The following is a 26,540-nucleotide window of genomic DNA, read 5'->3' as shown; positions in this document are numbered from 1 at the left end:
ATGGCGGTGCGTGGACGCGCGGCGGCGGTAGCGGCAGTAGCAATGGCTGCTGTGGATCGGCGGCTGCCGAGTCTCGATGACTTCGCGGGGCAGAGCTGGAGTGCCTGGGTGGAGAGGGCTGGGCCGCCCGCTGCCGAGACAGGTGAGCGCGCCTGCCCCGCTCGTTAACCCGGGGGCGGCCGGAGGCGGCGGGGGGAAGCAGGGGACACTCCGTCGCCGTTTCTGCTGCCGCCACCGCCGCCGCCGCGCTTCCTCCCTCTCCCCCTCCCTCACCCCTCCCGCCCCAAACAAAGGAGCCGCCGGGTCCTAGCGCCGCCGAGTCCCCTGCCTGACGGATTCTTCTTGCTGCTAAGGCAGGTTTCCCCGGGATCTCTCGAGTCCCCAGGTTGAATCCCCTCTTCCCAGCCTGATCTAAGCAGGATGCATCCTGTGATCCCCCTGAGCCCGGATCAGGCCATTTGCCCTCAGGGGATCCCACGCACATTCCACTTCCTATGCGATTCTCGCCCCTACTTTGATCCCTTTTCACGTGAGCATCGATTATTAAGCAAAATCCACGACATTCCCGTGATTTTTGATCTCTTATATCTTTGGGAACCCAACAATTATCTCAGAAACGTGCTATATAACTGCTGTGTTACTGCTGTTGTTATTTATTCTCACCAGGACTGCTACCGTCTGTTCCTTGACCTCATATGATCCATGTTGTCTGCCTCCATTTCACCTGAGTGTTCTCTCTCCTTTCTTTTCCCCATATGTTTACTTTTCCAATTTTCTCGAAATAATGCACACAGTAATCCTATGTTTTTTGTAATGCCGTTGTGACACTTGTAGATCGCAAGCTGCACTTGATCTTCTGTGATTCTCTGGACATCCTGAACCCCCTGGCCCCTCTTGAGATGACCCCTGGCCACTTTCCTTTTTTCTCCCCCAAATTCTTGCATTTGCCCTTTAAACTCTAGCCATCAGTATTTTCCCATTGGTCTTGATCTTTAAATGCCACCACAGTTTTTTCTCTCAACCAATTCCTTTAAAGTGCTTTCAGCAATCTGTGTTTGCTGTGCTCCCCCCACCTGTGCTATACCATTTCCTTTTCTTCAAGTTGTTCTATTCAGATCTTTCTTTAGGCCACTGAAATTGGTCCCTGCTCATCCATCTGCTTCGAATTCCTGCACCTTCTCTTCTTTCTTATATACTAAGCTCTTTTTGTACTGTTGATCTAGCCACTAAATTTCCCACCCACCTATGAGAATTGCCCATTTTCCCCTACAAAACAGCCTACATCCATCCTGATTTGGCATCTCTATGCTCCTTCCTCCCTGTTCTGTGTTGTCTCTTGCTCAGGTTGCTGTCCCTTACTAAGAGGTGTGTGTGTGTGTGTGTGTGTGTGTATATGTATATATATGATGAGCGTAGGTGGCAACATTGGCCCCTTGTGCTGATTGCCCTCGGAACCCCAGAAATCATTCAGGAGCACCTCCCTAGAATGTTTGACTTTCTCAAGTGCAGCCTGACAGCAGACTCCAGAAGGGGCGGTGAGACTCAACGGAGCTGTCCCTGGTGATGCTTTTTATATTGTTGAGCTCCTCCCTTCCCCCTCCATTATCTTCCCGTTGCACTTGATATAGTTAGTGCTTCATGTGTTTCCTGATCTACTTCCAGCTCCAGCAGAGTTTGCATAATGACTCCTGTGTTTTCAGGGATTTAGAAGTAGGTTGTAAATTTCTCTTTGCAAACAGTCTAAACGGGTCGTTTTATTTATTTGTTGCCTATAGATGTGAAATCCATAGCATTCCACAGATAGGGAAGGCGTGCTTCATTCCCATCTTTTACCCTCAGCCTGTCCCTGACAGGTTGCAGTCTGGGATTATGGTGTGTGTGTGTGTGTGTGTGTGTGTGTTTTATCCTGTTAGGTTTTTGAGAAATTAATAAATCTGTCAGTGCATTAAAAAAATTCAACTACTTTAGATTTCTGCCTTGTGTCTTGCCGCTGAAACAGTTGATGCATTGTAACAGGTACATCCTGCCTTTGTGAGGGCACCATGTGGTGTGAAATCTATTAGATGCAAGTCGAGTGTTGTGTCATGGTTAAAGCAGGGGAGTCAGGACTTTGGGGACCAGCTCTCTTACTTGCTCATGCTGTTAATTTTAGTCAAATCAGCAAAACAAAACAAAAAACACCTCCCCCCATGCTTTATTTCCTCCATTTGTAGCATTTGACCTGCATCATGAGGACCTAGTGGGCATTTCATGAATATCGGTGTGGTGCAAGGAGATGCCTAGGTGGGAGGAGTTAGCGGAAGATTAGCTCTGAACCCCATGTGTTTGATTTCTTGTATACATGTTGGGTTTAGTTAGAAGCCAAATTTTTCTAGGCCGTTGCTTACACACATGCAACACAATAAAGAAAGGGTCCTGCTGTAATGAAAAGCTTATAAACATTAACATGTTTCCAGGGCAAGCTCTTCTGGTTGAGATCATGGCGCCAGTGATAATTTGGCATAAACAAGTTTTTTTTGTGGCATGAGTTGAAATCTAGTGACTTCTGTTTAACTTGGAATTTAGGGGTTCCATTTTGAAGTCCATCTTTGGGCATGTATATTTGAAGCTTTGTGTTTACAACTAGCAGAGTGGAGATGCTCATGTAAAAGGTGTATAGAATAGAGGGAGAGCTGACTTTTCCCCCTGCTATGCAATTGTGCTTTCTTATGTATGCATATGTACCTGTGTGCTCACAGAATTCTGGTGGATTGTGGATATTTGAATGCTTCCCTTTGTAATGAAGAAGAGGCATTTTGAATTGGTTACTCTCAAGAGGAGTTGAGAGGGAGAGCCCCTTTTCTATCCTCTGGCCACATCTTTGTAATTTGCAAAGCGGTCTATGGATGGTGCTGTATGCCTGTCATTGTCTTCCAAACACCTCTTGATTGATACAGATTGGCAGAGCAATTCTGCTGAAGCAGCAGGCAGTGGAGTCTGAGATTCAGCAAGTCCACTACTGTGTATTTGCAGAAGCTCTGGAACATCTGCCATCTTAGCAGAGCCGATTCTTGGGGAGCCTCGTTCTCTTGGCGACTTTAAGAACTGCAGTTCTAGTGCTCTGGAAATTATTGCTGTTAATCTACCCCCTGCTCTTCTAGGAAGCTCCCCAGGTGACCTTGGGCAAGTCACACACTCAGCCTAACCCCTTTCACAAGGTTGTGATGAGGATAACCCCCACATACATGCCCTCCCAAGTGCATTTGGAAGAAGGGCAGGATGCAAATATAATCATGTTCATTGAGAGGTGTATGAGTTGTTGTGAGCCGCTCAGAGGGCCTCGGGTATTGGGCAGTATAGAAATGAAATTATTATTATTATTATTAATAATAATAATAATAATAATATTGCAGGGGGGATTCAAAGGAAAAATGACAACACCTGTCTTGATCCACAAATGTACTGGTTCTACAGTCCTGTCTGCTGTGGCATGCAGATGGATCTTTTCAGTACTGGCTCACAGTGGCCGCGGCATAGCACTGTGTGGTCAGTTTGGGGAAGATGTGATAAGTAAATGGGATAGAAGCTCCTTCTATTACTAAGCGCTTTTGAAGGACATTGTAAGTCTATTAAGGCTGCAGTCCTAGCCATGCTTACTCCCTAGTAAATCTCATTGTGCGCTCAGTGTGAAGTACTTCTAAGTAAGCATGCTTGGAATCCTGCTGTAAGGGAGGAAATGAATTCATCTTAATGTGTCTGAATGTCATGGGTTCTCATCGGCTTTGGTGGATGATGCATGTGCAGAGGATTATTAGTGTTGCTGATGGGAACAATTTTTTATCTACTAGGGCCTGAGCTGGAAGAAAACAGTAGGAATGGGAGCAAGAAGCTGGATGCAATGACTCTCATTAAAGAAGGTAAGAACAGACTGAGCCATCTGCTCTGACATGAGTTGTAGAGACCCTTGCTCTGAACTGACTGCTCTGTGTTTGTGAGTTGCCCTGCAGAAGGAGAGGCACAAAAGCAGCTGGGAGTATTCTGTCTGTCTGTCTGTCTGGAGTGGCAGGTCGTTGCATTCTCACACAGCAGGTGATCCTTAGCTGAGACCATACAGATTTCTCATTCCTGCCCCAAAGAACACAGCTGCTTCTCTTGCCACTGCAACAGTGAGATGTCCATAGTGATGGAGAGTGACAGTTGTAGTGCTGTTTGTTTCCTTATGATGGCCAGCCAACCTTTCTGCACCCTGTGGGATTGGTTGGGAAGGGTGGTGGCATTCTCTGCTGTGCTGCACAGTGCATAGTAGCCATGGCAGGAGTTGCCCGCTTTGCAGTTCCATTCTCCCATATCATTGAGGGTTCATGTTCTGTCCCTTGCGAAGGCGCTAAGAGCTGCGCAGACTATTCCTTACTAGGGCATGAGCCTTGCCCAAGTCTTGAGGTACAGTTGAAGAAGACTCCCATAGCACATGGGAAATTAGAACTAAAGAACTTGTATCTGCCTTGACACAGGAATGGGTTTGTGAGTCTTGAGTCCTGATGTGGTCCTCAGACCAGACACTTGCAGATTTAGCAAGGGATTTGGGGATAACCCAAATCCGTACAATTTGCATGAATGTGCTTTCTTTTCTTTGAAGACCTTCCTATTATGGTTCTGTTTCCATAATTTCTAATAACCAGAAGGTTCCAAACCAAAGGGCCGTAGCCCTCCCACTACGTCCTGCCTAAAGACCATCTGCCCATAGCTGCCATCTGGATCATCCACAGTGGGTCTCAAGTGGGAAACCAAAATCAATCTGAACCAGCCTTACACAACCATAGCACTAGATGACACGTGCAAATGAGTCAAGCTGCAGGGGAGGCCCCCCAAATGTCACATCTGTTCTGTACTAGAGGAATTCTTTCCTGACCTCCAATATCAGTCATACCCTGACCACCGGCAAAAACGTCTTCAGCAAGTCATCCCAGGGAAGTGTTATTGAGTTATTGCAACTGCAAGATTAAAGTGTGCTAGAATGCCTATGCCTCTACTTCAGCCTTCCCCCATCGGGTGCCCTCCAGGTGGGTTGGACTACAACTTGCATAATCCCCAGCAACTTTCCATGATGGGAGCTGTAGTCCAACACATCTGAAGGGCACTAGGTTGGGGAAGGTTGCTGTACTCACTCTCCCCACTCCAGTCTTTCTTGGTTAGGAAAATATCCCCAGATTCACCATCTGGCCATACGCAGTCGAGTGATCAGAAGGTCTCCCCTCACCCCTTGTGTGTGTGTTCTAAGGCAAGTCCCATTTTTGAGGAGGTGGGGAGAAGATGGGGTAGAGACCCAGACACAGATGGAAGTCCTGCTTGGGCTGGCAAGTATGAAGTGCTGACATCTGCACGGATATCAGGAATGGGAATCTCTTGTAGATTTCTGTATGGTGGCTGTTATTTTCCCCAAATCAAATCAGTCTCTCCATAGACTCTTCACATGGCCTCCTTGTGCTTCTCTAGCAGAGCCTCTGGAAATGTGAGGTGCTTCTGCTGTGTTTTCCTCCTGATGACTCCTAACCAGTCAGACCTCCAGACAGTCTGTAGTTAGTGGAGGCCTGTCCCTCCCTATTCCTTGGCAGCTCCCCTCTCCTCCCTGCCCTGCAGCCCTCGGTCTTTTCATTGCTTCCCAGTGTGTCTGTGTCTCTTTGTTTTCCTTTTCCGCCACCCCAGCTGTGCTAGGAGGTGGGGCCGCCCGCTGCCAAAGTTAGAGAGCTTAGGGCAGCATGCTACAGCCCCCACCTCCTGAGGAGAAGTGATTGTTCTGGGACCTTTTTTTTTTAAAAAAAAATGTGGGGGCTGGTCTCTGAACCCGTGATCTGAATGTGGGAGGCTTCACTGCCCAGTGGCTGTACTCTAAACTCAGCAGCCATTTGTGAAGAGGTGTCTTGACATTAGTAGCATGCGCATATATATGGTGGACCTCTTTGAGTGCTGAGCTCAGTGGCAGAGCACTGGACTGCCCTTCAAGTGGTCCCCCAAGGAAGTGTTTGGTTAGATGGACCAATCATCAGACTCGGCATAAGAAACACCTGATATCGTTACAAACGCACTATTGGCTACCACCGTCTCCTTGCTCTTGCATCCCTGCAAGGCAGGCAGCGTGGTAGTATTCCCAGTTTACCGTTGGAAAACTGAGTCTGAAAAGTGTGAGAACTGTTCTGTGCCACCAAATGACCATGGCAGAAGCACAAGACCTGCTCCTCCCATCCTCTGTGCTTTTAAGCTCTGCTGCCAGCCTAGGCTGTGCCTTTCATTTCAGCTTTGTCCAAATAAATGGGTTTTAAAAGAACAATAAGATTACACTGAAGTGTTTCTTAGCCTAAAGAACTGACACGGTTACGCAGGGCTCTTCCCAGGGCACGCTCTCATCATTCGCATCTCTTGTCCTTTCAGACATGTCTATCTTTGGTCACTGCCCAGCTCATGATGAGTTCTACCTGGTGGTGTGTAACCACTGTGGCCAAGTGGTCAAACCTCAAGCCTTTCAGAAGCACTGCGGTAAGCTAGGCAGCCAACTTGCCAATTGAATGTCTGTGGCCTCTCAGGGAGAGCTGTGAGAGCGGGCTGCTTGCTGCTGCCTCAGGCACCGACCCATCGGAGGTGCCTGTATGAAAGGCCCGTTTTGTGTGGCTTCCTCTTGAAAATCAGGGGGAAGGTGGCCTTCCCTCGAGTTGCTTCTCCAGCAGCGAATGAGGAAACTGCTGGGGAAGCAGCAGCCAGAGGAAGAAAAGGCAAACTCTGGCCCTGTCAGGCTCTCTTCCGATGTTACGTTTTGCTACTTGTGTTTTGGGAATGGAGGGAGGGAGGGAGGGAGGCAGGCAGCTAGGAAATGGCCAAGGCCTGTGTATCATCCGAGTGGCGAGACCCATGGACAGTGGTGTTGCACCTTTTACTAGGAGAGGGGCCATAATGTGGTGGTAAAGCACACACTGTGCATGAAGATCCCAAGATGAGGGGCTAGTTACAGCAGGGGTGGGGAAGTGTGTGGACTGCAGCTGCCATCAGCTCTAGCCAGCATAGCCCATCGTGAGGGATGCTGGGATTTGCAGTACAACAACATGTAGAGGGCCACACGTTTCCCCATCCCTGAATTAAAGGATGTCTGGTAGAAGAGCTGGCGAAAAATTGTATCCAATGTTCGTCTAATGTAAGTCACATTCATTTCAATGGGTCTGCTCTAAGGAGGGCTAACCTTGGATACAACCCAAAGACTTCTGCCTGAGAGCCATTGCCATTCGTGATCTAGATGGACCAGTGGTATGATCTAGATGCCCCTCCCTTTCCCCTCCACGTCCCCATTTTTCCATTTCAAAGACCACTGCTGCATTTGGCCATTTTCGAACTGCTACTCCTCCTGCATTCTCAAAATGCAGCTAAGGAAGCCTAATGGAGGAAACCACCTTCCGCAAGCACCTGTTGAATGATGTATCTGCATCCAACTTTCCCCTATGGCCGGATTCCCTTGGAGAATGTTGTCATTCCGCTGGGATTTTCCAAAGTCCGACCACCTGCCGGTGGCTGAGCAGAAGCCTGCGAGAGGAGTGGGGGGCTGCTTTTGCAAGTTGCCATTGGGCCTTTTGGCAAAGAGATGCAAGTGGGGTGGGGTGTGGCAGGCTGACCTAGTGGTTCAAGGGCATGGCCTGAAGGTGCAGCAGCCCTACTGAAGTGAAGCAGGTCTGAGGTTGGTCTGGATGGGAACCCAAGGTCCATTGCCTTTGATTCCATCATGGGAGAAAGATGGGAAATGAAGGCGCATTCTTTTCTGTTATTTATCTGCAAAGCTCCCTTTGGCCTTTATGAATCATGCTTTGAGGAACTGAATAGCTGCACCTGTACGCTGCTGGTGGTGATGGCAACTAAATGCAAACAGATTCCTGCTGGTCCTGCCAGCCCTGTATCTCTACCCTGGTGCCTGGTTATGAACAGGGGATGGCCTGTTTCAGTGGGGAAAAGGTAGCTGAGTGGGAGAGTGACTCCTCTGCCCATCTTCCAGTTCTGGCACAGCTATTTGGGACAGGTCTTGGAGGATGTGCTTTAGATGCCCCCAGCACAATCCGGTGTGGTGGAGCTGAAAGGGTTAGTTCAGAAATCTCTGGCTTGGTAAATCAGAAGAGCTTAACTGTGTGCCTGTGGAATTGGGGAGATCTAAGATCCATTCTGGATGCTGCCATTAACTTTGGCTAAATAGGTTCCAATGGAAAAGGAAGAACAGGGTGTTCTGTGCAGCCCAATCATAAGGCAGGATTCCTGGAACATTACACATGATAATGGGGCATCTCAGTCTAAATATGGGACTGTAAAACCCAGATTCTTCACTCGATTGAAATGCAGAAATTGGGTGCTTTTGCAGAAACTGTTTCAACATGACTGGTAGGAGGCTGTGTTCCAGAAGTGCAATTTAGATTCAGGGGAGGTGGGAGATGGGACAGGCTTGGCCAGAAAGTACATTAGAATTTCTTGTCACTGCCTGCAATATTTTTTATCCCTGAGTACTTTTTTCTTTATTTGGGTTTTTTTTTGGGGGGCGGAGGCAATATTTTGTCCCTGACTGATGAAGGAGGATTGGGATTCACAAACCATTTGTGGGCAGCAGCTGTGTAGATGCAGAATGGCAAGGACTGGTGATGGAATGGGAAATGGACCCACCCCCTGATTATTGGGTTGCTCTCAGTAATCTCTGCTGTTGTAGAGATTCCTGCATTGGCTAGCCAATTGGGAGCTTTTTGGTAAACAGGATCTTTCATTCCCACTTAGAGAGACGGCACGGTCCTCTCAGCAAACTCTATGGCCGGGTGCAGACGTCTTCAAACTTACAGAAGTGCCATGCAGCAGTCAATGGCCGTTCCCTTGCCAGCGGGGGCCATGGATCCACCAAGTCTTGGCGTGAGAAACCCCAGGGCTCCTTCAATCAAGCCCAGCACATGCCGGAGAGGACAGACAAGGTGCCGAAGGACAACCTGTGGTAAGCGGGCTTTGGGTTTGTTGCCCAGGGGGCTTTTGGGATACCTCAGCCACTCCTTGGACTGGAGAGAATCTCCCTCCACCAGTACTTGGGAAGCATCCCAGCTATATTCTGACTTGTTGGAGTGGAGGAAAGATTGGGAAACGCAACCCCTCTCAGGGCATGGAGGGGGGGAGGTTTGACCTGGTGAAATTCACTGTTTTCTGAGATAGCAGGGAATCTGCATGACGTTCTAGGGACTGCATACATTCCCCCCTTTTGTGCTCTGTATAGAAAGATAAGCACTCAATTTACTTCTAGATTGCTACAGAGCTAGCAATGGCTAGGGCATTGTTTTTAAGATGGTTTTATATTTAGTTATTTCATGGTGCTAATTGCCATGGATAGATCTTATTGTTATGAGGGGGTAGTTAAGTATGATTTTTAAAGCATTGGTTTTTGTCATATTATTTGATTTATTGATTTATTTTTAAAACGTGTATCCTGCTTTTCTTCCTTCAAGGCAGATTACAATTACCGTAGAAATCACAACAATGAATAGCAAGAAATTAGCCGTAACAATCCCCAAAAACTAGATAAGGAATACAATCTGATCCCATCTTGATATGATTTTTGATGGCTTCATGACCTCCTTCTGTTAGTCACTTTGGCCCTCCTGTGTTGTAGATAAAAGCAGGGGAAATATTAAATAAACATGCCAGTTTATGTAATGGTTCAGCTTAGGTTATGTTACTGCTACTATTTCTAGAGCCTCATGAGAGACAGATGGACATTTTCCGGGCTTCAGGCCCTCCCTGTTTTGGCTGCTAATGGGGCACACTTACTGGAGCTTTAGGGGAAGGTGTTCTGAAAGCACTTGAGAGGATCCTTTCTTCACCTCAGCATACTGCTGAGGACTGAAGCTGAGCTGGGAGCTTCCTGTGATTTAGCCTTGGGAGGACATGTGGATTATAGCTGTTAAGGCCTTCCTCTTTTTCCACATTCCTTGACCACATGGCCCCACTCCCTTTCCCCTGACCACCAGTTATGTTGCGGTTTATCAGTTTTTGTGTGGTTTCCCCCCATTCTAAAAACTTGAAATGCCTCATAGAATAGTAGAGTTGGAAGGGGCCTATAAGACCCTCTGCTCAATGCAGGAATCCACCTTAAAGCATCCCTGACAGACGTTGTCCAGCTGCCTCTTGAAGGCCTCCCTGGGTAATTGGTTCCATTGTCTTAGAGCTTTAAGCTAGAATATGCTGGCAATTTGGGCCACACCCCTTTTTCCTTCTGCCCCGCCCTCCGCTGGAATGGGGCCCCAGAGAACATCCCAGAAGTTGAATTTGGCCCTCGGGTGGAAAGAGGTTCCTCATACCTGTTATACTGCATATGGGCACTGTGCCTGATTTTCCTGTCTTTCTCTCTTCTTCTTATCCCTTCATGGTTCTTTCGTTTTGTGGTGGCCTTTGGGTGTACGTTTCACACATTTGGTGCACCGGCCCAACTCCTGTTATGGGTCTACAGATACTGTTCACAAAGCTGTCCGGGGTATGCCTCTGTTGGCACGCCAGCTGCCCTGTTGACAAAGGCCTCCAGGTGTCTTCCTCTAAGAGTCTGGATGAACTAAAACCCAGACGAGAGCGTAGCCTTGGTCAATTGAAGTGGGAGATCCTGAATTCTTTCCAGGTTTCTGACTTCATGGTTTTTCTATCCCCCAGCTTGTTTGTGCCTGTCGTGAACCTGGAGAAGATCTCCAGCCTTCCGAAGCCAGACGGAGATGGAATCAAAGCCCCGCCAAAGCCTTCCAACTCTGCCATCCCCCGACAGTCCTCTGCCAGCTCAAAAGAGGTCCTGGGCAAGCCTTCCTTAGTGGCATTGCCGAAAGAAGCCCTGACGTCGGCCAAGGCAGGGGGCAGCTCCGTCCTCCCTGCTGATGGCTTGAGCAGGAAGCTGGAGAATGCTTCTGCCTTGGGAGAGAAGGAGCCTGGTACCATGAAAGCTCTGAAAAAGATGCCACGTGAGTCCTGTCTTCCTTACTGTGTATCACCTTGTGTCTGGAGGCAGTGGAGCGGGTAGGCAGACCATTGATGGGGGTGCGGGGTGGCTCTTGCTTTATTCCAGCCTTCTCCAACCCGGTGCTCTCTAGATGTGTTGGACTGCAACTCCCATCATTCCCAGCTAAGATAGTCAAATGGCTGTCCTGCCTGAGAATGATGGGAGTTGCAGTCCCACATATCTGGAGGGCACTGGGTTGGAGAAGGCTGATTAATTCCATTTCATAATGGTGCCTTCTCAGCTTTTGGTTTCATAAGGAAGAAACCTGATTTGATCATATTTCTGCACGCAGCATTGTTTCATTTCCCAGATTCTGGCAAAGTGGAGTGTCAGTGGTAATACTGCCCAGGCACACCACTCTCTCCAAAATATGGGTTGTTCCAAGCTTCAGCTGGGTGATAGTTACCCAGGCAGCGATCCACCCCTATCTGAGGCACCAGGGCAAACATTTTCGTGTAGCTTTGGGGGCCATGGATTCCAAAGTGCATCAGACTCTGTGTCCTTGGGCATATTCCCAGTGGACTGTTTTGGTGGTTTTCCAGGTGGGCTAAGGCAAAATTGGGTGGAAGCCCTGGGCTACTCTAAACTTCCTTGGCAGTGTACAGTGGGGAGAGGGTTGGGGGAAACCCGAGCTGCCAGCTTAGTAGTCTCTTTCCAGGTGTGTTTTCTGCTTTCTTACTGGCATCCTTTATAAAGGGGAAGCAGCCACATATCTCAGCCAGTTAGGAATCAAGGGGCGGTGTGTTCCCAGCCAATTAGGAATCCACTCCATGTGATTGGGCATCTATCTGGTTTGACCACTGGCTGCTAGATGATGATGATGATTTACATTTCTATACTGTCCCATAGCCGAAGCGCTCTCGGTGTTTTACAAAAGATTAAAACATTAAACATTAAAAATTGATTTACAAAATTTAAAACCATAAAAACAGACAACATACAAAGATAATATCTATTTAAAAACAACTTTGAGCTTTCAGATGGATGAAGGGGAAGGGAATACTGTATGTGTGTCCACAGTTATGTGCACTGGACCAAGAGATGATGTGATACTGTATGAGAATCATCCTTGGCATGAGCCACTGAGCCACAAGAGGACGTGGATTCAAGGGGGCCGTGGAAGCAGTATGCTTCTTCAGGCGCACTTTAGCTAGGACGGCAAGCAAGATTTTTCTGACACCTCCTTTTCCCTTTACTCTTACTGGCATCCTTTATAAAGGGGAAGCCTAATGTATTTGTCTTCTCAGCACAGTAAATGCTACTCTGGTCACTGTTCCAGGCCAGAATGAGAAGGCTACCAGACAAATCTATGTTGTGGTCCCTAAAGGCGTGGCTCTATGTATGTAGGCTGCCCAGTAATATACAGCAAAATGTCTCAAGAAAAGAAATGTTGTTATACAAAATTATTTGCTTAGATCATTTCTGTAAGTCTATTTGACACGTTTCTGCTATGTTGACAGCAAGAGCGGGAGTTCCTTGAAATGGAGGCTTTTTCAGAGGGGGTTGCCTGAAAGGACCAAAGGGGAACCGAGGCACCGGGTGGGAAGCTTCGCATGTGGTCGGACAGCAGGAGGCATGGGGGCATGTGCCTGTTGGAAATTCAGTTTTTCCTTCTGCATCTCCTTATGTGTTTGTCTTCACAGGGAAAGAATGTGACTTAAACAGGCAATGTGGGGTGGTGAACCCTGAAACCAAGAAGGTTTGCACTCGGTTACTGACCTGCAAGGTACGGCGCTGCGTATGAGGCTGCTGCCTGAAAGAAGGGCCAGGGGAAATGAGGGACAGGAGGAGGAGGAGGTGGTGATATGGCCAGGAGACCTTGGCCACTTCTGCTTTTGCGGCTCTGGCGTCGTCGTTTCCATTCCTTTTTCACTGCCTTGGCCTCCAACAGTAGCCTGGCATGCGGAAATTTAGCAGCCCCACTTCCCCCCTCCCCAGTTACCTCTGTGCTAGGAAATGCATCGCCCGCTCAGGAGTGGAGTGAGGCTCCACCCATGTGCATGTCTTTAGTGTTCCCTTCACTGTCAAATACACCTTGCTGGAACATGCATGGTTCTCAAGTGCATGGCAGGCATTTCTGCAGAGCTGTGGAACTTCGCTTTAATTCTGGGTTGACGAGGTTAATCTACACCAGCCTTCATCAACTTGGTACCTTCCAGATGTTTTGGATTCTAGATGTTGCTTCCAGATGTTGGACTCCATCAGGCCAAGCTAGCATGACCAATGGATAGCAGGAGTTGTCGTCCAAAAGTGTGTGGAGGGGGGCACCAGCTCCTGTTGTCCTTTTCTATTGGCTGGCTGGGGCTGATGGGATTTGGGGGTCCAAAACACATGATAGACAGCTGGTTGTGGAAGGCTGGTCTACAGGCTTTATTCAAGCTCCTGAGCTCCCGTCAGCCATTGTTTTTAGGACAGTAAGGATGACAGGGAACAAGTCTCAGGTGAAAGAATCCTCCTCTATCTGCATCCAGATTAGTGTGTACTGCAATATGGCTTTGTGCCATTGTGCTATAGAATCATAAGAGTTGGAAGGGGCTTTGGAGGCCATCTAGTCCAGTCCTCTGCTCGATGCAGGAAACCAGAGCTACAGCATCCTCAACAGATGGCTGCTCTCTGCTCGAAGACATCCAGTACAGGAGAGCCTTCGCAGGCAATTGGTTCCATTGTTGAAGCACTTTCACTGTTAAGGGGTTTTCTCCTAATGTTCAAACCTAATCTGCCCTCCTGCGACAAGCCCATTAGATCTAATGTTGCCCTCTAGGGTAGCAGAAGACATGTCTTTGTTCTTTTTTAAACTTCGTATTATTGCTCATAAACATTGGTATGTGTGCCTGCCTGCCTGCCTGCTTGCTCAGTCGTGTGTCAGGTTGCTGTATTAAAGGCATAAGAGCAGCGCCAGTTTTTTTAAAAAAGAGAGAGAGAGAGAGAGAGAGAGAGGGAAAAGTGGCAGCCCTACCTAGAGGATGTTGCATGGCCTCCATGGTAACATTCAGGGGGGAATTTTTTTTTATGATAAGTCTGCAACGATAAGTTGCAGAACTTTTTTTAACGATAAGTTCTGCAAGCAGGCATAGGCTGGAACACCTTTCCTGTTGAAAGCCTTCCAGGTGTATTGGACTACAGCTCCCATCATTCCCAGCCAGCCTGTCCAGCATGCTTTGCCATTTTTACCAACAAGTGTATGGGTTCTGCTCACCTCTGAGCCTGTGGTTTGCAAGACGCTCCCGACATTTCGCACAGTAGGAAAGAGGCGAACGGAATGAGGAAACAGCCCCTTGCGTTTCCCGGTGCATCCAAAGGATGCTGCCCTGCACTGGAACTGGGGAGTCTGGGTTTCTTCTTGTTGTCGTGTCGTGGCTTGTTTCATGATGATGGCAGGTTAATATTGCTTACAGAATTATCTACATGTGATCAGTTCAGTCAGTTGGCAAGGGTGATCCGCCCCTTCCTGGGCAGCCTGCTGGGTAGGAAAAGGAGAGGGAGAGAGAAGAGGGACTGGCAGAGTAAAAAGGAGGTGGCAGGAAAGGGGTGGCCTTGCCCACTTTTGGGTCTGGCCTTGCCCACCACTGGTTTTGGCACTGCTCACCACCGGCATGCAGCCTCCGACAGATTACCCGTGAGGAAATATGGCCTTCAACTGCTCTAGGGTGTAATCCACTAGGGAGTTCTTCTGTGCGAGGTCATTTATTTCCGTGCAGCTTGTGGAGGAGATCTTCCCTTAGGTGATTGTGCCTGTAATCTTTTTTTCTGAAAGGGGACCAAGCATCAATTGCAGGTGGATAATAAGGAGAAGCTTCAAGCTCACCTGTTCTAGGGTGGCTTTAAGGTTTCATATTAAGGCAGTTTTGTGTTTAGGTAGCCAAGAACACGCAAGTGAAGATAGGGAACGGGGCACTTCTGTTCCAATGTTCAGGATACTTGCTTTAGACCAGGATCACCCAGTCCTTTTGGCCCCACATCTGGGGTCCTTTGGACACCAATTTCGCCATTTCCCCGCCAAGCATAAAAAGCACAGCTCAGTTCTATGCATGTCTACTCTGAGGTCTAAAGTTTAGACAGAGGGAATTAATGGGAGATGGAAAAGGTATTGATAGTTCAAGAGAGAGGCCACACCAGAGATTACAAGTCAAATCCAAGCATCAAAAGTCTCAATCAGTACAACAGAGTATAGGCAAGCCAAACACAGTGCATGAATGGATCCTCCTGACACCACTTTGGATAATTTCACCATGTACTTTGACTGCAGCCACTGCAAGAAAAGCATCCATTTTATTTGAAATAACATTTCTCAGTCTTTTAACAATAAGTCAGTTTTATTCCAGGTACACCTGTTTTTAAAATCCTTCCTAATAATGGTGCAAACAGTTATTTTCTGCCTGTCTGTCCACCTGACACTTGTTTGACAACCAGCCATGATTTATTAAAACGTTCACTAATTGAAAATGTTGCAGCCCTCTAACAGGACTGAATCACTGTAGTTTTCATGTGGAGAATTCCTTATTTGAAAGCCCCCACCATGTGAAAATCACATCCCCTGACGGAGCTTGTCTTCTCATAAAGCAGGCTTGAGAGTGAACTTCCTCTCTGAGGTGGTAGGTTTTATCACACTCTTGGCATGTATACATGAGCAGGTCTTGCAGAATCCTGTGCAGGGCAGTGGATTTGTTACATCTAATCCATCTCTCTTACCTGTGCCATAGATCCATTCTGTACATCAGCGTCGCGAGGTGCAGGGGCGTGCAAAGGACTTCGACGTCTTAGTGGCTGAGCTGAAGGCCAACGCCAGGAAAGGGGAGTCCCCCAAAGATAAGAGCCCTGTGAGGAAGGAAGCAGCCGCCGAACGACTCTCACAGGACTCCTCTTCATTGTCACAGACATCCCTGGTCCTGCCCAGTGCTTCTCCTTGCCGTATAAAGCAACCCTACTCCCACTGTGCACTTTCCAGGTAAAGTGAGGGGAGGAATTAAAGCTGCCTGGGAGGAAGTGGAGCATGTGCCTCTTGAATTAAAGCTGCCTGGGAGGAAGTGGAGTATGTGCCTCTTGAATTAAAGCTGCCTGTGCGTTTCCTTGCTCAACCACTAATGTGAATAAGACCTCGAAGGAGGGTGATGCTTCTTTGGTGTTTTTTCAGGAGTGGGCTTTGTCCACAGATACTTCGTATTTGTGGATAAGGGGATGGGCAGATATTTGGGCCTCTGACTCCCATCAGCTCTAGACAGCATAATCAATGGTGTGCCATGATTGGAGTTTTAGGCCAAAGCATTTGGAGGACCACAAATTGTCCACCCCTGGGATGAGTGTGTGTATATATGCACACGTGTGTGTTTTTTTATACAGATATGAAATGACCTAGTAGCAGAGCCAATAATATCTCTACCACAGGTTGAAGAAACACTATCCTTGCAGCACCCAACCCCATTGTCCTCCTCTTTTGCTTTTAGGTCTCGGGTTTCCTCAGAGAGTGACCCCGATGACCTACCTACCACCTCTAGCGAAGCCGACCACCGGTTCTACTCTTTCCCTGCACCCAAGAGCACCAGTCGGGTTTCGAGCGAGGAGAGTGAGGACGAGGCAGCGGAGGAGTCCCGCAAGCTAGACTGCCATTACGCAACACGGTCGCCACGCCCCCAGGCGGTAAGCGCCAGACTGGCATCCCTGCTGCTCCAAAAAGCCCTTCCCTAGTTGTGTTGGACTACAGGCCCCATCCTCCCCAAACATGATGGCTACTGGAGTGCAGCGAGTTGGAGAGGGGTGAGGGCTGCTCTAGAAACTTGGCCCTTCGTGTCCTTGAGGTGAGATCTGTGCCCCGATCATTGCAAGAGGAGCACCGTGGGGCAGTGGAATGTAGACCCCTGAACATAGGAGGCTGCCTTATATTGTCAGATCATTGGTGTATTTAGCCCAGGGTTGTCTACTCTGCTAGCAACTCTTCGAGGGCCCAGAAGAGGCCTTGAGATTCCTTTAACTAGGTATACTGGAGATGGGACCTGTAACATTATGCATGCAAAAGATATGCTCTATTACTGACCTGTGGGTAGGATCCACACTAACTGGAAACCAATAGGACAAGTGCAACTAGCTTAGCCTGGTTTCAGCCCTATGTGTATTTTGATAACTTTCTGCACTCGGTTGTTCAGGAGTTGGGGAGTTGAAGTGGGTAGAATGAACAACTTCCTTGGTGTTAGCAGCTTCTCACCTGAAGCCTGTGTAAGACTGCAGGGCCTGCTTTTTGCATGATGTTGTGTTACTAATGCTTTCGCTCTCCTTTCTCCCCCCACCTCCCTGGGCAACAGTTCTGCACTTTCGGAAGCCGGTTGGTGAGCCCAGGGTGCTACGTGTTCAGCCGACGGCTGGATCGCTTCTGCTCTGCACTCAGTTCCATGCTGGAGAGGCATCTCAGCTCACACATGTGGAAGTAAGTCCTCCAAGGGGAATGCAGATCAAATTCTGTGATAAATTGGTGTGTGTGTGTGTGAATGCCCTTGCACACTGTTGCATTCCTGCTTGTGCATATGCACTGGAAGATGCGTAGGAAGACATCATTCCCAGATCACAAAATGATGTCTGATGTGCATGTTGACACAGATTATGATTTAGCAGCCCCTGGTCCCACTCTGTGCTACCGCTCATGTTTGTCCAGTGGGGAGGAAATGAACTGTGCACACATTGACCCTGTTCAGACGACACGCTAAGTCATGGTGGTTAAGCATTTTGAGCTAAACTTTATGGCTTAGCATGTTGTGTGAAGCGTTCCTAACCACTGTGGCTACATAACCGTGGTTTAAATACACTGGCCCTGTTCAGAAGACACCTTGAACCATGGCTTTAACCATGGTGGTTAAGCCAGAAAGCCGGGCTGTGTTTAGAAGACATCTTAAACCATGGCTTTAGCCACGGTGACTAAGGCAAAAAGCCTTATTCACCGTGGTTAAAGCTGTGGTTTAAGGTGTCTTCTGAATGGGGCCAATCACTAACCATTTGCTGCAAGAGGGTGAGCATGTTGTCTGAACAGGCCCAATGTATTACCCATTGGTTTCTACCGAGAGGTAATTGCTGCTTTCTATTGGGGCTGCAGAAGAATAATTTTAGGTTTTTAAAAGGGGCTTATTAAGGTTTGGAAACGTTCCCTGAAAACAAATGGCTACAGCTTTGTGCTTGTTCACTGCCCCTTTCAGCTGCATCAGTGCAATTTTCTTCATGCTCACAATATAACCAGGGATCAGGCCAGTGTGGTGATCACAACAGCTAGAGCCAGTTCAGAGAGGAGAGCTGCTGTCCCATTGCAAATGCTTTTTGCTCCAGTTTGCAGCCCCTGTACTCCAAATTACCAAATGGGGACCCGCGAGAAATCCATTGCAAATCAGCAGATTTTTATTGTTGTTGCTAGCAAATTCTGCAGGCAATGGTGGCAGGAGGGCGGCCTGTGGGGGGAGACGGGACAAAAATGGTCCGGAGAACTGCCAAATTTGCCCATCTCTGTTCTAAGCAGTGACAGGAGAACAGAGAGGGTGGGGAGCCAACCAATAATCTTATTTCGAAATAGATGGCAACTATCTTGGGGAAAATACCACAAAGATCCAATGCGTGCCCAACGTCTGGGAGAAAACAGTGACAATGAAACAGGCCAGATCAAAGGAAAATAAAACCACCAGCAGCACATAATAAAATGAAAGTTGCAGTGATAAAGCAGTGCAAAGACCTAAAAACACTAAGAAACAGTTCCTAAAATGCCTGTAAAAATAGAAAGGTCTTCACCTGGTGCCAAGAAACCATCTCTTTCATAGAAGTGGTATCCGGAGAACATATCTGGATGTTTGGCACTCATTGACCCTGTTCAGACAATATGCTAAGCCATGGTTAGGCCGCTAATCCTTTTGCAGCAAATGGTTAGTGAGCATGTTTAAATCATGGCTGTGTTAGGAATGGTGAGAGTAAGGTGAGAGTGGGTGGTGGGTGGGCTGTAGAGAGAAGTCTAGAATGGCCCCAACAGCCAGATCTCATGCATGCTTACTCAGACGTAAGTATGCATAAGATCAGATCCACTGACTTCACTGGGACTTGCACCAAAGTAAGCATGCCTTGGATTTTCAGCTGAAATCAATGTTTGAAAGACTTGTACAAATGTTGGCTTATATGTACCTGTACGCTTAGCATTTGCTAAGTGCTTGGATAAAAGGAGCAGGCCATGCAGGTTCTGCTCCCCTGGCAGAACCCCTCTTAGTCTTTCCATTGCCCTGTTCGTCCCTGCTGTGTCGTTGGGGCTTTTAGCCTCACTTTCTCCAGCAGGTGGTGCTGGACTCCAGGGTTTGAGGGTGCCTCCTTCAGGGACAAGGAAACGCATCCGAACAAAGGGAAGACAAGCACCCAGAGGCTGACTTAGAGAAGGAGGTGGCTGGACAGATGGCGGGGTGTGTGTGTGAGGGCTATTTCCAGACCCGTGTGCTTGTAAAGGTATTTGGCATCTGACAGCAGACTAGGGCAAAGAGGGTGGCTTTGGATCTAAAAAGGATGGCGAGAGAGGGCAAGGCAAGATCCACTTCTTAACTCTTTCTTCCCCCTTTATTGGCCCAACCAGAAGGATCCCTCCAGCTGCCGATCACCAGGTTCTCTCCACGCCACCCCCTGTGCTTCTGGGCTTCTCCAGCACTTCCCAGAATTGCAACTCCTCCCTGGTTTGCAGCCTCCCCCACAGCCTCCCAGGCAGGGCCTCCGTGTCTTGTGCGGCATCAGCGACGGCAGCCTCCCGGGACAACCGCGGTCACCACAGTCTGAACTATGCGGTGGGTTCTCCCCACGCGGCGGCCGCCTGCAGCCAGTCCGACTGCCTAGGTGGGAGCCAGTCCATCACCTCCCCGCTCCCAGCCAACACCCCGTCGCCATCGTTCAGCAGGTTGCCTTTGACCAAGGCCAGCAAGTCCTCCAAAGCCAAGGAGATGGCTGGCAACCTGGAACCAGAGGCCTTAGCCCGTAAGCGCAAGCCGCCTCCCAGCGCCCCTGCCAGCCCGCCGTATAAACAGACGTGCTTCCTGGATCTCGGCAAGAGCAAAGCAGCCGCGTGCCAGGTCTCCCACCCCTCCGCCAAGGCCAAGCCATCTGTGATCTCTTCCTCTGCGCTTTCCCTGAACGGAAGCGTCTCCGCGGGTGCCAGAATCAAGCGGGTCGGCCACCTGGACTGCAGGGCTCCCAGCCATGTCCCAGTCAAAGCTTCACAGCTGGAGAACCGGGGCTCCTCGCTGAATGGGCCAAAGGCGCTGCAGGCCAACTGCATCTCCGATGAGGAGGCCAAGAGGCGCAAGAATACTGCCACCTACTGTAGGCCGGTGAAGGCCAAGCACTCCCCCGCTCCCTTGCCTTCCTCTTCCTCGTCTGATTTAGGTGGCTCTGTCAGAAGGAAGAAGCCAGTGGTCTCCTTGGGCTTTGAGGAGAAGCAGAACACAATGAAGGTAAGCTGTTGTCTTGGTTAACCCTTTTCTCCCACCTCCAAAGGACTTGTGTCGGCTGCTCCTTCCCCCTCGCCAGCCTTGGGCCATAAAGTCCGCTTCCTAGTGTTGACTTTCCCAGGCCAGGCTGCTTCTGAACCGTGATCTTCTGTAGTGTATCACATACTGCCTCCCATATCTAATAAATTAAAAGTTAAGATTTACATCACCACACCTGCATCCCATCTCACCACTGCCGTGTAGCCTGTACGAAGGGTTTCAGACGGGGTTCAAGCAACATTTAAGATACTCTTGGTCATCGGTGTTGAACTGCGGTGTTTTGCTACACATGCTCGCTTTTGTAGCACGTTTGCAAAGTAAAGCAACAAAAAAGGAGAATGCCATGGAAATCCTCCTTAACACTCGCTAATTTCTAAAGCTGCTTACTTTTTATTAGGTTGATAAGCTTTATTCAGTGGAGTAGTCTATTAATCTTGAACTGATTAATTTGGGCGGCCAGTTTTCATCGGTGGGTCAAACAGCTAAGGAGATGTGTGTGCGGATGTTTGAGGCTACTTTAATTCTGGTGTGGTGTGAAAAACAGAATTTTAAGGACGGGCTTTCCTAACAATATGTTTGGGTTTTGTTTTATTACATTATAAGGTATATACTATAGTTCTATACCGCTCAGTAGCAAACCTCTCTGAGCAGTTATCTCATGCAGCCATCAATTTTATCTATTTTGGCAACATTGTTCAATTCCAATACATTCCAATCAATGAAAAGTCAAATAATCCATTATATAGATCATTTCTATTGGACAGCTCTGCTTGTATCAAAGCTGAAGGAGTGGGGCTACTGGCATCCTGTGTAAAAAAATTAAATTAAAATGGCAGGGTAAGTGGGTTGGTGCTTTTATTGAATTCACTAATATTTAAAATGCTAAAGCAGTTTTTAATTGACGCAGAACAATTTTCCATTCCTGCATGTTTTGGGGGGGGGGCGTGGGAGAGAAACCATATGTAAGCTCATGTTTCCACCTTTCTTTTTCTACTTCTTCAGTCTTAAAGATCAATGAGCCCGTGCTAAGGATCCCATTCTTTTTCTTGGTAGAGGTTGTGTGCCTGTAAGAGCTGCATAACAGGCATAAATTCACAAGCAGATTTTTCCTGGCCTGAAGGAGCAGTCATAGGAAAATAGCTTCACCTGCTGAATATCTTCCATAAAGCAGCTGCTAGACACAGATCCTCAGCAGGAGAAAGATAGCAATCTTAGCTAAAGGTTCTTTTATGGCAAAGGAACAGAAATATTTAAGCAGTAGCTATGTTAATTATATTGAGGACAGTCAGGTTTTGCTCAGAGGGACCAGTTTGTGCAAATTGCCATAAATAAAACTTACAGGAGGGGATTGCATGATGCATGCTAGAAACAAACTCAAGAATTATTATAGACCATATTTCTGTCCCCAGTACCTGTCAAGTCTCATGTAGAGGAGAAGGCAAGGCAAAACTTGACTCATCAGCAAAGCTTAGGTAAAGTGTTGATTTGAATGAGATTTGATAGTATTAATAACCAAGTGGGACTGTTATCAGGGTAAATTTAAGATGATGCTTCCCTGTTCACTCTGCATGCAGCCATGAAAGAGCGAGAATGGAAACAGTAATGTGTGATGTTTATTTAAAATATTTCTATGTCGCCTAGCAATAAAAAAAAACCCCATACAATAAGGTTTTGTGTGAACACTGTGTGTTGTAAGGTTGCTCTGTGTGTTGTGTGGCATTTGTGTCAAATGTAAAATGTTCATCAACACTGCAGTGAAAAATGTTCAAACTGCATTGCGATGTGAAAGAGACCGTTGTGTTTCCTTGATAACAACAGTGAATCTGGCTGCAAACCATTGCTGTCGTTGAACTCAAACTTGGTTATACTCGTTATATTTTTGAGAAGTGATGAAATAATCCATTTTTAAAAAGGTCCTATAATGATGCCTTGGGAAGCTCACAAGCAGAGCATGATCAAGGTAGCTATCCCTTGGTTGATGTTGTTATTTTGTCCCCAGTATCCAGTAACCAGTGAGGGATCATGACTGTGGATGTGGGTGTTCCACTGAGCTGTCATAACTGAGAGCTCTTGATAGATCCTTGTGAATTTGTCAGATTTATCTGGAAAGGCAATGAAACCTTACCTTACTGCCAGCAGCTCCCTTCCCCCTGACTTTCTGCCCTCTGGCTTTTCTGGTCAAATCAGACACTACTCACTTGTTTGTTTGCTCTTTTCTGCAACCCAGAGAGCTATGAACTTACTTTTAAGGAAATTAAGCTGGGAATCCAAGGTGGCGGAATTCAAGCAGGCACCATTACAGAGGCTTTTGGACTGGGTGGGAGCGATATATCCTGCTTGGTTCTCCCAAACGTAACAAAAAGTAGTTACCGCTTCTAGAATGATGTTACAGAAGACCAAACAGAAAGTGGGCGGCAGGAGGTGGAACCTGGTGGCAATGATCTCCGAGATTAATCTTTGCTGCGTTGGACATACACTTCTGATCTGGGAAAATGTGAAGGGTCTGTAAGATCCAAATCATTCGAATCATAGAATCATAGAATAGCAGAGTTGGAAGGGGCCTACAAGGCCATCGAGTCCAACGCCCTGCTCAATGCAGGAATCCCCCCTAAAGCATCCCCGACAGATGGTTGTCCAGCTGCCTCTTGAAGGCCTCACTGGAAGGGACCTAGGAGGTTATGTGTTTCAGTTTCCTGCTCAGTGTAGGATTTGCAATGCAACAACAGCATCACTGACAGATTACCACCCAACTGCTGCTTAAATATTTCCAGCAGTAGAGGCTGGTGGCTCCGATGTTGGTGGGGCGGTGGATCAGCTCCGCTTTCACTTAAACTCTAAAGGAGCTATCCAAGGTCCATCTTTAATTCATCTGACCCTGGAGACTTGAACTCATTTAAAAGATCTAGGTGTTTCGTAATATTCTCCTTACCTGCAAATTTGTCATATAATTTGCTCTACATTTCCCAAGTCAAACAGTTCCCCTTGTGGGAGAAGGCTGAGGCAAAATAAATTCAGTAGTTCCTCTTTCTACTCATTACTTGTGAACACTTCACCATCTTCCCCAAGAAGCAGAGCAACCCCTTTCTTGTTTTTCTTCTTGCTCTGGACATAGCCCATTATGTTGCTTTTAGCATCCCTTGTAATCCTAAACTCATTCTGGGCCTTAGCCTCCCTAACACCATCTTTACAGCCTTGAGCTACATTCTTGTATTCCTTCTGAGTTATATGTCCCTCCTTCAATGTCCTATACATGTCATTTTTTAAAATCTCAGCTCATCAGAGCACTCCCTGCGTAGCCACAGTGGCTTCTTTAATGTCTTCAATTTTTCCATCTCATTGGAGTAGTTAGCAATTGTGCCTCTGATTTTTCCGTTTTCAGACTCTACTATCCCTCTTGAACTCTTTTCTCCTTCAGAATTTCTTGCTATGGGATCCTACCCAACTTTTTTTCAGATTACTTTGAAATTGTTTCCTGAAGATTCATGTCCCTTTCACCTCATCAACCAGCCTTCCCTGTTGGTCAGCATTAAGTCCATGGTAGCAAATCCCCTTGTTCTTTCCTCCACCTTCTAAGAGACGAAGTTGTCAGCAAGGCATTCATTTATTGGACGTTCCATTCCTAGCACAATTAGACTTCCCACATGTCAACATAGTTGAAATCACCCACTGTTACTTGCCTCTGTGAAAGTATTATCGTCTGCTGCAGTAAACTTCCATCTATATCTCTAGTTTGCTGGGTGGTTTGTAGCACCATGCCACAAAATCACTTTTATTTCTCTCTCCTATCCTTACCAAGATGCTTTCAACAGGGCTTCCACTCTCAGATTCATCCATTTCCTCGCTGGAATGTATGTTCCCTACATATCATGCTTCTCCCCCTCCCTTTTGAGCAAGGTATATCTTTCAATTGGTGTATTCTAATTTTGAATCTCATTCCATTGAGTGTGATGATAGCTATGAGATTGTGCTTACCTTTCCAAATTAGGGTTTAAGGTTCCTCCCGCTTTGTTTTCCATACTCCATATGTCAATATATGGAGTATATTGAGTTACGGGTATTGCATCTTCGTGGTTTTCTGCTGTATTTACTTGAGCAATATCAGGTACCACATCCACTGTCCTGCTTCCTCCTTTTCACATGTATACTTGCCCCTAATACGTGTTTCGGTACTTAGCTCTGAGCTTTTGTCTTCCTCTGACCTCACATGCCTGCCTGCCAGCAGTGCTTTCTCTTTCTTCTCGGTCTATCTCTGGTTTCTGAAAATACCCAAATGGAACCAAGCATTTCTGGGAAGGCACTGAAGAGCGGTTCCTATGCAGGAGCAGTGGTGCACGGAGATGTGGGTGGACCAGTGGAGCTGTGCAAGGATGGCTGGTGGTGTTAATTGCATGGGAGAAATAGTAAACCATGCTAGGTCGGAGGGCCTGAGAGGAGAGGTCAGTGGGCTGGATCCAGCCCAGGGACCATCAGTTCCCCACCCCTGATTTGCATCCAAAGACAGTGTATGCTGTGATATCCAGATCTCAACTTTTCTCACTCTTATTGCCGTCTGATTTATTTACTTTGATATATTTGGGCTTTTTTTTTAAAAAAAAAGAAACATTATTTGCAAATATAAAACTTAAATATTAACATAATACAGAAACCATACATGCAAGGAATAGTAAATTACATATGCTTTTTTTAAAGAAGAAAATGCTACACAGTCCAACACTATCTTTGATATATTTGTAAACTGCCTTTCTGTCACTTATATTCAAAGTGGCTATCATCACAAGTCTTAAGAAGAGGGAACTGGTCTCTGTGCCTTTAAATAATCAAGGCTATGTAGAAACAGCCACTTTGTGCCAGTATGAAAAGGAAATTTTAGAGTATATCTTGACTACTCTGGAGTGGTCTTCCATTCCAGACTAGCTTGGATCAGCTCCTAGTATTTGTCTGTGACAGTATGAGCCACATCTACGAGAGATAATAATAACAGCTGTCATGATCAGTGAGCACATGATAAAAGAGAGGTCACTCCTGATGTTGTTGGAGGCAGGGTTTCCACCACTGATCCATGTTATGGGTGTGTAACCAAATCGAAGGAGGTGCTGTGTTCAGGGTTTATTATCTCAGGATGGCAAGTCCTTTCAAAGCAATTGTTACAGAGCTCCTTGCAGACTTTGTAATTAGAATTGCAAACACCAGAATTTCTTGGATCCTTACCATCCAATTTGGTGTCCCTCTCCTGGTTGAGCAACAATTAGTCAAGAAGGATCTGTTGGTGCTACCAACGTGTTTCAGGTTTCCAATGTTCCTTCAGACGCATGGGGAGATGCCACATCGAAGTTGTTCATATATGCCCCTCTGGTAAATTATGAAGGGACTCTCTTTGGGGGTCACTTACAGATCACTATGTACCTCTAAAGCAGGTTGGGCAACTTGTGGCCCTGGGGACGGTTTGGCCTACAACTCCCATCAGCCATAGCCAACGGTGAAAGATGATGGGAGTTGTGGCCCTCGAGATGTTTTGGACTACAAGTTGTCCAACCCCACTCAAAAGAACAGCAACTGGGGGCTATGCACTGTTTATCATGGGACGGCCTCATCTGTTCACTTTGTGCGAGGAGTGTGCGAGGGTGTATAACTTTCACGTATTCTTATTAGAACCTTCATATATCTAACTTGCACTTGCAAATCATTGTTTACCTGGTACTATGCAATCTTAAACCAAGTCCATCTCAGATTAATAAGCGGTTGCCATGTAAAATCCTTATTAAGTAACAAACACGGCTGTGTGTTCTTTTGTCGTTTCAGATAAGTGGTGATTGCAGCATTGGCTGTAATAGACACACCTTTTTCTGTGAATGGTGCTGCATAAACTGCCATCTTCTCATTGACACCCTGTTCTTTCTTTTCTTTTACAGTCAAAAGCGCATTAATGGCAAGTGCCTGCGTTCTGCAGAAGGAGCCGACGGTCTGAGGACTCTGCCCCTGGGCCCGATTCGAAGCCTCTTTGCTTTTTATAACTTTATAGTATTTTTTTAAAGAAAAAAAATCCTCTAAAATAC

General features: G+C 47.1%; 1 protein-coding gene across 1 annotated transcript; it reads left to right on the top strand.

Annotated features, from left to right (window-relative positions):
- On the top strand, positions 1-26,540 carry ATXN7L2 (ataxin 7 like 2). Its single transcript, XM_063140619.1, has 11 exons — positions 1-142; positions 3,828-3,896; positions 6,406-6,510; positions 8,767-8,974; positions 10,672-10,970; positions 12,652-12,734; positions 15,709-15,953; positions 16,450-16,642; positions 17,302-17,423; positions 19,584-20,451; positions 26,397-26,540. Exons 1-11 carry the CDS (start codon positions 1-3, stop codon positions 26,409-26,411), a joined length of 2,349 nt encoding a protein of 782 aa, XP_062996689.1. The 3' UTR covers positions 26,412-26,540.

Source organism: Elgaria multicarinata, chromosome 1 (assembly GCF_023053635.1).
Source record: "Elgaria multicarinata webbii isolate HBS135686 ecotype San Diego chromosome 1, rElgMul1.1.pri, whole genome shotgun sequence".
Lineage (NCBI taxonomy): Eukaryota > Metazoa > Chordata > Lepidosauria > Squamata > Anguidae > Elgaria > Elgaria multicarinata.
The sequence above is the reverse complement of the archived record's forward strand: the minus strand, read 5'-3'. Positions and strand labels throughout refer to the sequence as shown.

Bases quoted from the DNA above. Each gene is read 5' to 3' on its own strand.
- ATXN7L2 (XM_063140619.1), top strand. From the start codon at position 1: ATGGCGGTGCGTGGACGCGCGGCGGCGGTAGCGGCAGTAGCAATGGCT. The intron at 12,735-15,708 runs GTACGGCGCTGC...CCTGTGCCATAG, and splicing joins CTCGGTTACTGACCTGCAAG to ATCCATTCTGTACATCAGCG. The intron at 16,643-17,301 runs GTAAGCGCCAGA...CCTGGGCAACAG, and splicing joins GGTCGCCACGCCCCCAGGCG to TTCTGCACTTTCGGAAGCCG.